General features: G+C 41.0%; 1 protein-coding gene across 1 annotated transcript; it reads right to left on the minus strand.

The window, feature by feature from the left end:
• Positions 1-11092: 11092 nt before the first annotated feature.
• Positions 11093-12031, minus strand: Zfp42 (ZFP42 zinc finger protein). Its single transcript, XM_057753168.1, has one exon. The coding sequence runs from the start codon at positions 12029-12031 to the stop codon at positions 11093-11095; it is 939 nt and encodes a 312-aa protein (XP_057609151.1).
• Positions 12032-12073: the final 42 nt, after the last annotated feature.

Genomic DNA, 12073 nt, shown 5'->3' on the forward strand with positions numbered 1-12073 from the left:
AGGGTTTCCTGTATCCAGATAAAGCTTTACATGTAAGCCTTTCCCTTCAATCTTTGGAGGTTACGATGTCAAACTGACCAACCAGTTCGTGAGATATTTCAGTCTGATCATCTGTGATGGCTATGAAAGGATCAGAGCATGCTCAATTGAGACATTTCCTCTGAGCTTGTTTGTTAATGAGTGATTTGCAAAAGCGCCAGGTTCTGCATCTTCATGCTTTAAGACTTTCGCGAGACAGTATCGGTTCCCCATATTTCTTTCAGAAGGGCACAAAAGGGACATCATTATCCACTCCCCTATCTGTAAAAGTGAGAAGCACGTGTCGGGTTAAACCTACAGCTGCTTCCTCATTGCGCTGGATGAATAATTAACCTTTCCAAGAGCTGAAATCAGGAAACTCGCGAACCCTCCCCTTCTTCCAAGGGACTGAGAAGAAAGAGTAGAAGCGGTGCTTTCTAGCGTTTTCTTTTTAAACACATATTTAATATGTGAAGGATATTTAATAAGAAGACATGAGTGGCAAAATCTCAAATGTTGATCCTGTATTATTATTTTGTTTATTCTTCAGTGATCAGGATTTTATTATTAATGTACGCTCCTTGGAAGTGATAATGTTCTCTAATGCAATCATTTGGAACAATATGGCCACCAATCTACTTTCATTAGTCACACGGGAACACTATAAATCAATTTATATGATCTTTGCAATTGGAATTTGCCGGATGCCAGCTGTGTTAATTTCTGTTAATTATCACCCTTTTAAATCTCATTCTTTCTGTAAGTAAGATATGCACTTTAGTTTTTTTTTTTAATATATAGTTTAAATTGTCTGCTCATCCTCCTACAGATCTCCCACAAGGATTTTGCCCCTCTATGTTGATTTATAAGGTAACCTTGAGACAAGGAGATGCATTCAGTTGGCTGTTGTTTTAATAAATGGCATGTCAGCTCCTTTACTGCCATGGCTATTTCTTCAGCTAGAGAAGTTTCTAGATAGCAGGCCTCTGAATCCCTAATTAGTTCAGAGGCTTAGCTGGACATTCCTAATTACGTCCATCTTCCAGCAAATACATACTCAATGGCTAGAGAGGAAATAGCTTTGATTTGTCTCCACGTTGTGATTTTTGTCAGGCATACTAGTCAATTATGAAGCTGAAATGGAATGAAATCCCTTTATGTCTCTCTCACCTGTTCTGGCACTATGTTCCTCTCCTGTTTATGCTTATTCCGCAGGACTTATATTTTCTCTGGAATTGGTGTTCTGTTCACATCAGCTTCCCTGGTCAAATTCGTTAGTTTTACTTTTACTTTTCACAGTGAGTTTTTCACTTTCAACACGCAGGATGAGATTCTTACAGTGAATTATCTGGTTTTCTCACCTCTTCATTGCTCCTTTGCAGTCCTGATTTCTGTCTTAACTGTAATGCAATCCATTATTGTACTGTCTTAAGATTTTTTTTATTTATATTATTATTATTATTATTATTATTTTGGTTTGTCAAGACAGGGTTTCTCTGTGGCTTTGGAACCTGTCCTGGAACTAGCTCTTGTAGACCAGGCTGGCCTCAAACTCACAGAGATCCGCCTGCCTCTGCCTCCCGAGTGCTGGGATTAATGGCGTGCGTCACGCTGTCTTAAGATTTCTATTGCTGTGAAGAGACACAATGACTTCAGCAACTCTTACAGAGGAAAGCATTTAATTGAGACTGGCTTACGGTTCAGAGGTTTAGTCCGCTGTCATCATGTAAGGATGCATGGCAACAGACAGGCAGACACGGTGCTAGGGGAGGAGTTGAGAGTTCTACACGTGGATCCGCATGCAGAAGGAAAAAAGGGTGAGCCACTGGGCACGGCTTGATCTTTGGCACTTTGAAAGTCCACCCCTTATGACACACTTCCTCCAACAAGGCCACACCCACTAATAGTGCCATGTCCTCTGAGCATATGGGGCCATTATCATTCAAACCACCCCAGGTACCCATCTGAAAACCTCAGGATGCCACTCCTATTTCTCTGCACATCGACAAGACCAGATGGCTGACCTGAGCATGGCTTGTGCTTCTACCTCCTCCTTAGTACTATAATAGCTACCTTTTTCAGACTTCTAGAACTTCTGTCTCCATGATGATCTTTCTCCAATCTTTTCCTCACTTTTACCTCCTATACACTTATGTCCATAATTATATAACATTTGGCATAACACATACATTTGCATTTATTGCTCATTCGATAAAACTGATACTTTTTTCAGTTTTTATTTGTTATTTATTTGTATTTTATGAGTAAGAGTGCTTTGTTTGTGGGTATATGTATGAACCATTTGTCCACATAGAGGCCAGAAGGGGTGTTAAATCCTCTAGAACTGGAGTTACAGATGGTTGTGGAGTTTGGGAACTGAACCCAGGTTTCCTCTGGAAGAGTAACCAGTGCTCTTAAGTGCTGAGCCATTTCTCCAGCCCCTGAATGGATAGGTTTTAAGAATGCATTCTCTAGACTCTTCCCCCATTTGTTTATTGGTTTTTATGAGGCAGCGTTTCTCTATGAAGCCTAGCTTGGTCTCCAACTCAGTATGCTCCTACCTCAGTCTCCCAAAGCTAGTGTTACAGGTGTTTACTCAGATTAGGATAATAATAATAGTAATAATAATAATAATAATAAAGAATAGCCGGGTGGCACATGCCTTTAATCCCAGCACTTGGAAGGCAGAGGCAGGAGGATCTCTGTTTGAGATCACCAGTTCAAGACCAGGCTGGTCTACAAGAGTTAGTGCCAGGACAGGCTCCAGTGTTACAGAGAAACTCTGTTTCGAAAAAAATTTTTTTAGGGGGCTGGAGAGATGGCTCAGTGGTTAAGAGCATTGACTGCTCTTCCAAAGGTCCTGAGTTCAATTCCCGGCAACCACATGGTGGCTCACAGAAGAGTATACATAATAAATAAATATAAAAAAAAGAATAATTTTAATAAAACTTAACAGAGAGCAAAATAATGTAAATAAAGATTAGTAAGTTTCTAATATAAATAATGATATTTATAATATAAATGAAACAACTCTAATAAAAATTAATAATAGTTTAATAATATATACTTTTGGTTTTTCTTTTTTAATACAATAAAACCAGATATTTATTACTTTTATATCATGTTTCATTTTTCTTTTTGGGGGGGATATAGAGTTTATTTAGTGGGTTATGGAAAGGAAAGGGAAGGGGAAGAGTGAGAGAGAGAGAGTGAGACAGACAGATAGAGAGGGGTGTAGGGGAGAAGAGAGAAGCAGTAGCCACCTCTTCAGAAGAAGGAAGAGACATTTGTCATTTTACAATAATATAAAGTAGAGACCAATAGTAACACTCCATAAAAATGTTGAATCCCCATGTCCTTTCCCTAAGTCCCAGCCCTCCGTCAAATATCCCCTCCCATCCCTTACAGAACTCTGTCCTGAATAAAACACTTAAATATATCATAAATAGTAAATTATGAAAAATAGCAAGAACTGTTTCTTTCCTTCTTGTAGAAGAGAACATGACAGCAAAGACAGGCAGTCAGAAGCTGGCTGGGGGTGTCTAATACAGATACTTCGGAGACAGACTAACCTGCTATTAAGTATCAAGGTGGGATGGGTGGAAGAAGTAACGACATGAGGTTTAAAAATTTTTGGTTTTTCAAGACAAGGTTTCCCAGTAGCTATGGAGTCAGTCATGGAACTTGCTCTGTAGACCAGACTGGCCTTGAACTCAGATTCTCCTGCCTCTACCTGGGATTAAAGGCATGCACCAACACTGCCCAGCTAATTTCATAGTAATTTTAAAGATATGAGGTTGGGAGGGAGACAGGTTTGGGGTTGGGGAGAGAATTGGGAGGTGGGTATAATGAAGACAACTGCCTAGATGTGTGAATCTGTCAGAGAATAAATACAAAATACAATTAAGAAACGACGTACAGCAAAGTACAACCGTGAGTAAAAAGTGCTCTTTGTGTATGGCCAGACCAAGAGAGGGCTTGTGCCTCTGCAAAGCCTCAAGGTACCCAGTCTTGGGTGTTCAGACATTTTAAAAGCAAAAACGGCAGAGGTCATACTGTAATTTATACCAATGTTAGGTGAGAGTCAGAGTAATCCTGAATGGTTTGTTCCTGCCAGGGTATAGTAATTGTTTCACACATAACATGCCAATTATTTTTGATGTATATCTTTTGTAGCTGTTTTAGTTTACTTCAGTTATTTTGGTTAATACATCTGAACTATGGGCTGGTCCAGGCCATGAAAATCGCCAAATGTGTTGCCAAGGTAGACGCGACTGTTAGAGGAGGGGAGTAAAGAGCTAAGAAGTGTGTGAGGAAACACAAAATAGAGTCAGAACAAGATGATGCTGGTTTGTTCGCTTCAGACCCACAATTATCCATCCAGGGATGACTGGATAAAGGAAATGTGAGATCGACACACCCAAGGGAACATCATTACACTTAAGGGGGGGAATTAAAAAAAGGAGGGAATTGCCATCTGTGGGCCAATGGATGAACCTGTGGACACTATACTGTTGAAGTAAGCCAGTCGTAGGAAAACAGATCAAACACACAGGACCTAACACTCAGTTCCACTGTTAGTAACTGAGTAGAAGGTAGAATGGTGATAGCAAGAGATGGAACGGAGGGAGGGAGGGGCTTCACTAGAGAGATATTAGGAGGAATCAGTTTATAAGTTTTAGTGTATAAGATGGTGAGGGTGGGGCTGGAGAGATGGCTCAGAGGTTAATAGCATTGCCTGCTCTTCCAAAGGTCCTGAGTTCAATTCCCAGCAACCACATGGTGGCTCATAACCATCTGTAATGGGGTCTGGTGCCCTCTTCTGGCGTGCAGACATACACACAGACAGAATATTGCATACATAATAAATAAATAAATATTTTTTAAAAAAAAGATGGTGAGGGTGATTAATAAAACGGGTGCATGTTGTGTATGATGAAGGTGTAAATCACAAACAATCCCACACCAGTTTGGAATTTTTTTTATATTTATTTATTATGTATACAATGGTCTGTCTGTGTGTATGCCTGAAGGCCAGAAGAGGGCGCCAGACCTCTTTTACAGATGGTTGTGAGCCACCATGTGGTTGCTGGGAATTGAACTCAGGACCTTTGGAAGAGCAGGCAATGCTCTTGACCACTGAGCCATCTCTCCAGCCCCAGTTTGGAATTGTGTAGACTAAAAATTGTTGAAAATAAATCTTACAAGTTCCAGCTACAAAGAAAAAAGCAACTGCAAGGTAGGGTTTAAGTTTAATTGCCTCTATTTTGCTATTTGAATATATATTGGAATATGTGTTTCAAAACAACGCCTTATACAAGAGAAATCTCAAGTTTATGTGCCAACTAAAAATTAATTCTTAAACCTTGCTTTGGCTATCTTGCTATTTTAGATGTGCCTGTTAGTGATACTCTGCATATTTCTTGTAGGTCCCACCTGTAAAGGATGGACCCAGTGGCCTGAACAATTACATAATCTATAGGTCTTCAAGGAGGCAATGTATTTTTCTAATCCAGAAGACACCTATACAGCAGGAAGAAAGGCCAACCTGAAGTTCACTGTGAAGTGTAGGACAGCAAGATGATTATAGAGTCTCTAAATGAGAGCTAACATTCTTTTTTTTTTTTTTTTTTTTTTTTTGGTGTTTTGAGACAAGGTTTCTCTGTGGTTTTGGAGCCTGTCCTGGAACTAGCTCTTGTAGACCAGGCTGGTCTCGAACTCACAGAGATCCGCCTGCCTCTGCCTCCCGAGTGCTGGGATTTTTTTTTGTTGTTTTTTGTTTTTCGAGACAGGGTTTCTCTGTGGCTTTGGAGCCTGTCCTGGAACTAGCTCTTGTAGACCAGGCTGGTCTCGAACTCACAGAGATCCGCCTGCCTCTGCCTCCCAAGTACTGGGATTAAAGGCGTGCGCCACCACCGCCCGGCGAGAGCTAACATTCTTAAAATGATCCTTTGCATGTCTGTCTAAATATGACTGTCAATTCCAGAATGCTACCATTCTTCAGGAGAGTATCCGTGGCAAACAAAGAGCCACCAAGATGCCACACATCTCTTTTATGACCTCAGAAGTCACTGTACTGGCTGTCACCAGCAGTGGCTGAGGGTCTGGTTTCCTCCCCATGTGGAAAAACCATGTTAGTGAGTGCGAAGTGGCAACCAACTGTGGTTCTGACGGGCATTTCTCGAGTGACACCAGGGAACATCTTCTCCTGTGTCTACCGGATATTTGTGTACCTTCTCTGGAGAAGTGTCTTCTCGAGCCTTATGGCCATTGTAAGTCGGGTGGTTTGTCCTTTGATTGCCATGTGTCACCGACTTGGAGTTTAGGGCATCTGTCGTTTTTCTATTTTTACTGCTGCCTGGAAATCTTTTCAGTTATGTCTAGCCAAGCATTTATTTAAACACCCATTAATCATTTCTTGTGTTCTCTATCTGCGCTGGAAATATAAGGCCCAATAAGACTTGTCGTCTCTCTTCTGGGTTATTGCAACAGCTGCTTATTTTCCTTCCTGCTAATCCATCTTCAGTCTGCTTCCCAGATGACTTTTCTCAAAAGTGAATTTGATCATGTCGCTACCTGCTTAATCCCTCTTATGCTTATTTTATTGACGAGAAGATAAAGTCCTAGCCCTTTTAAGATGGGTTATGAAGGCCCCTGACCAGCCGCTACGAAGTTCTCTCTTGTGTCTGTTTTCCACTCCCATGTTGGAGGTTTAAAGGTTTTCTAGTTAAATACTCAAATGTTTTTAATCCCCTAGTAGAGTTCCAGCAGAAAAAGTTCATGACGAATGTGTATGAGGACTAGAAATATAGCCCTGACCTTGATCCCTGGCACAAATCCAGGCAGGGGTACCTGTCTGTAATCTCCATACTTAGGAGAAGGCAATTAGATCAGAAGCTCAAGGACAGCCCTAACTATACATGGCCCTATTTCTGTATTTTGAGGCTGGCAAATTGTATGTATCGTCAACACATAACAGAAACGTGAAGTCACATGATTATGTATATAAACTTTCAGAAAAGGAAGGAAACATATTGAGCAAACAAAAAGAAAAAAAGCAGAAACCAGGTCTCAGAGAAACATGAACCACGAGTGCTTTTTGGTTAAATTCAAATCCCGAAAGAGTGGCTCTGTCTTAAGCCCAGGAGCTGAAGAAAAGCAAGTTATACTGTGTTCCTTTCTTCCCTGTAAAAGGCTCTTTCAACGTTTCAGTCTCATCTCATTTTCACTGCTAATTATCCAAGAGCTGTGTGCTGTGGCTTGCGTCTGAACATCAAAGGGGGCGTGGCTTTTAAGGGCAATGGTGGGATGCTGAGAGCTCTCTGGCGGAAAAAACTGAACAAGCTCTCAGAGGAGAAACTGCTCCTCCCAAGTGGGGATTATCCCTGCACTAGCCTTGAAAGACAAGACTCAGTTTTGGTGAAGGCAACTGGAGTTTCTTTAGCTCGCTTAAGAAATACAACCGTTTTCCCAGTCTACGAAGAGGGAATTCTCCAGTTTTCCGTGTGAGCCTCTGAAGCTACATCAAGGATGCAATTTTGAAATTACAGTCAGCCCTCCATGGAAATGCACCCAAACTTCAGCAAACCTCAGGCTGGACATACTTTTTTTCTAAAAACAAACAAACAAAAACTATATGGTACATCTGGTGGAGTACTTCTCTGCCATGTATGAATTCGTAGATTCCATCCCCAGCACACCAAACACTGAATCGTGGATTACAAGGGCACTCAAGAGGTGGAAGCAGGAGGATTAGATGTTCAAAGTTTTTTGCAGCTCTATCTTGATGGTGAGTTTAAGCCAGGCTGGGCTGCAAGAGATACTGCCTCAAAACAAAACAAGACACCAACCAAGCAAACATGCAAACAAACAAAGAAACCACAACAATCCCCTCTCCAACAAAAATTGCATGTCCATCTACTTTTCTGTCATTTCCCCATAAACACAGTGTGACAATTGTTTACGAAGCACTGACATGTGGAATGGCTGGCTTTATGGATGGCGACCCTATTGACACAGTAGAATAAAAAGTAGTGGACGATTTCCACCTGAGTCTAAACATTATCCCTATATTACACTGTAATATGTATATACCTAGGCTGTGTCTGTGTGTATAGAAAACATACAAATGTCAGGCAGTGCCTGAACTTCAATTTACCCTCAACAAGGTTGATAATTGATACTGGCTGCTGCTATATATGAGCCAACCCCCAAACTTCTGAACCCCCAAGCATCTGAAACAGCCACTTCATTTTGTCATTTACTGACTTAGAAACATCACAATGAACCCTTTAGAAAATCTGCTTTTTTAGAACAGGCTACCTGTGGGTTGGCGGTGGGTCAACTTCCCAAAATGACTCCTTCACTAAGGCTCGGCAGCCTCATCAGTCCTGGGCAGCCTCTCTGTGCTCTCCCCCTACGCACGCACGATGTCTTATCTAGACAAGGTCTCCATGCGCACATAGATTTTTTTTTGTCCTAAATGTTATTCTTAGTGACAGAAGTTACTCAGGCTCATGTGAGCGCAGGGTAGGTGGGGTGCAACATCACAAATAATAGTAGTAAAATAATCACAAACTGATATTTTTTTTTATCGTATAAGCATGTGGTACAAAGGTGTGCACCACCACTACCCGGCTAAGAGCTTATATTTTAATAGGAGCAATGGCAAGGAATTTGCTGCCATCTTTACTAGAACAGATAGAAAGTTCTAAAAACCATAGACTTCTTGGCAAACCCGCAAAGCATTTCCATACACAAAATTTCACCATGCTCAGTCCTTAGCAGTTTGTACAAGCACCAATTTTCTTAGAAAACTGGGTGTAATTACATCTATTGTGTGCAGCATTTTGACATTTAATGGTGACGATTATCAAAATTCTTCCCAGTTCTTTACTTCTTTGATTTGTATGTGTACTTTATGACCATCATTTTGAGTTGTAGGCAGCATGTACTGTGCTTTTTATGGCACACTTCTATAATCTTAGGAGTGCTAAGAATAGTTTATTAATGCCCAGGGCATCATTGAGGTCTTCTTTAATACCTTTGATTTACTAAAGTCACAAAAGTTCTCCTAGCTTGTTTTATGAATATGACTTTAGCCATATGGTAAAGCACAGTTTGGTACAGGTGTTCTTCATGTCTGGTCCACTAACATCTAAGAAATTCAACTCTGGGGTCACAGAGAAAAGGAGGAAAAAAACCCTAATAAAACCCACATGCTAACCATTAATGTTCATTTACCAAAGCTTGCTTAAACTCTTGGACTCTTAAAGCTAATTTCATCCAATCGCCTTTTAATTATAGTCTCTTGCTCGGGGTTGCACATATAATGGGCTTTTAATGTAACGTGCACTGTTCTATGTCCAGTGCAGGATGCAATCATGCAGTTTATTCAATCAGAGCCAGTGCATAGGGTAATTACAACACAAGAGCACACGGATGTTCATGCATGCATATACCCGGCAGAAGAGTGTAATACAGGAACCTGACAAGCAGCTATGGTGGAACACTACAAGATTCAGGCAAGCCAGAGTTACAGTTAGACCCTGTCTCAAAAGCCTCCATGAAGTCGAACAGTGTTTCATGTGCTATATAAAGTCATTCTTTAAAAAAAAAAATCATTTCTGTGTGTGCACCACATTCGCATGGGTGCTCATTGAGGTCAAAGGGCATTGGGTCACCTGAAAAGGAGTTATAAGAAGTAGTAAGCTGCCTGATGTGGGTGTTGGATAAACCCGCCTTGCCCGCCTCCAGTATACAAGTACCAACTTTTATCTTCTGAGCCATCTCTCCAGTCTCAGGGCACTATGGTTAAAGGGAAAGTAACTGTATTGACAGTTTCCAGCCTTTTTTTTTTTTTGTCTCTATATATTGGCAAAAATCTGGAGACAAAAAATCCAAATATTCTTATGTACGGTTACATTAAATACTTTGGAAGAAATTTAACCAAGGAAGAAAACACACTGAAAAATTATAAATATTGCTGAAGTTGAAACTTAATGTAAAATGAAAAGATATCCCATGTTTATAGATTGGAGGAATTAATGTCAAACAGAAAACAATAGCAAAAACCCTGGTGTGACCCTTTGGATTTCAGACAGGTGGCCTCCACAACTAGAAGATAATATATTTCTAGTATTTGAGCCACTCTAACAGAACAGACTGGACAATTTCTGCCCTAACAGACTGGTGCATTAGTATTAAATTTTAGTAACTCTCTAATTTTGGAAGCAGCTTCTCATTGTGTAGTTCTGGTCAAACTGATACTTGTCCTGTGAACCAGGCTGGCCTCAAACTCACTGAGATCTGCCTGCCTATACCTCCGGAGTGCTGGGATCAAAGGTGTGTACCACAACAACCTACTCTTTTGCTATATTTAAAAAAACAATTCCTCCTCTCCTCTAGAGATATAATCCTCTATAGTTTTGACTGGTCTCCCGAGCTCAAGGTTTACCAGGCTGGCCTCGAACTCACAGATCTGCAGGCCTCTGCCTTCTGAGTGCAAGAATTAAAGGCATGTGCCACCATGACCAGCTGTTATCCTCTTAATGCAGTTTTGACTTACTTTTGAGAAATTTAGCACATTTCCAGAGCTCTCTCCTTTTATTCTGAAACATCTAAAATTCAGATGGATAGTTAATATAATTAATAGTTTGATACAAGGAGGAAAATGAAAATTAAAGAATTTAATTAAAAAACATGTAAGTACTCATTCATTTATTTAGGATTATCGCATCTACCATGAAGTACAGTTTTAAAGGTAAAGCTAGGCAATCAGAAACTATAATTAAAAACCAGTGATTTTCTACGAAGTAGGCAAAAATCATCACATTCAATAATGCAGCACATATATTATTAAAGAGTATGCTTCTGAAGTAACTCCAACATTGACTTTTCTGTTGGAACTACACCATGAAATAAATGTCCTTAAAATGGTATAATGAAGCATAAAGAATAAAAGTTTGCTTTCTAGAGTTGCGAAACTCCTGACAAATATTCCACAATGGAGGTCTCCCCGCTGACTGATTCTTCCATTAAGACCACAGCCTGAGGACAATCTCTGTCTTGGTCTTCAGCATTTCTTCCCTGCCTTTGCATGGGTGAGGATGTGAGTTTTCAGATTATTTGACTGAATAAAGCCCTTAGAGCAGCCATCAAAGGGGCACACAAAGCGCTTATCGCCAGTGTGGATGCGGATGTGGGTGCGCAGGTTGAAGTCCAGCGAGAAGCGCTTCCCACACCCTTCGAAGGTGCACTGAAATGGCTTCTCTCCATTATGCACCAGAAAGTGGCGCTTTAGTTTTGAGCTCTCGACAAAAGCTTTCCCACACTCTGCACACACGTGCTGACGGGGACCGTGAACAAGCATGTGCTTCCTCAGGGCAGTTTTGTTTCTCAGCTTCTTCGTGCACCCTGTCTGAGGACACTCCAGCATCGATAAAACGCCACCGGACTCACCACCCTTTGGCTTCTCTTCAGTCGATCCCACAAGCTGCTGAGCATCTGATAAATCAACTTTCGGTAGTTTTTCAACAGGAAGCTTCCAGCTAGTCATGGACTTGGAACACCCGAGTTCTGAGTCCGCTCCAACAGTCTGTTGAGGCTGCTCTTGCTTGGCCTCCCTTTTCTCCTGTTTTGTTCCCTTAGTCACATATTCCAAAGAACTTTCAATAAGGGAACTCGCTTCAAGAACCTGGCGAGAAAGGTCTTGTTCGGCTTTCTCTAGGTTTTCGAAAGATTTAAAAAGTAAATCCTCTTCTAAAATAGGTTCAGAAAACTCACCTCTGATGATGCACTCTATGTAACCATCGGGGAAGTCATCTTCCTCAGTCTCGGGGTTTGTCTCACCGTACATATCTTCATCGCGGATGGTGCATGTTATGTGGAGAGGTTCCATGCTTGTCTTCTGGACTTGGTCCACCTCCTCTTGTTTAGTGTTCACTCTGAGGGCTCCACTACCCAGGCATTTCTGGCCACTTGTCTTTGCCGTTTTCTTCACTTCCTTGTTCATGTTGTCTTGGCTGCTTCCTTGGTGAAAGATGAATGTTAATCA

Source organism: Chionomys nivalis, chromosome 20 (assembly GCF_950005125.1).
Source record: "Chionomys nivalis chromosome 20, mChiNiv1.1, whole genome shotgun sequence".
In the NCBI taxonomy this organism is placed as follows: Eukaryota; Metazoa; Chordata; class Mammalia; order Rodentia; family Cricetidae; genus Chionomys; species Chionomys nivalis.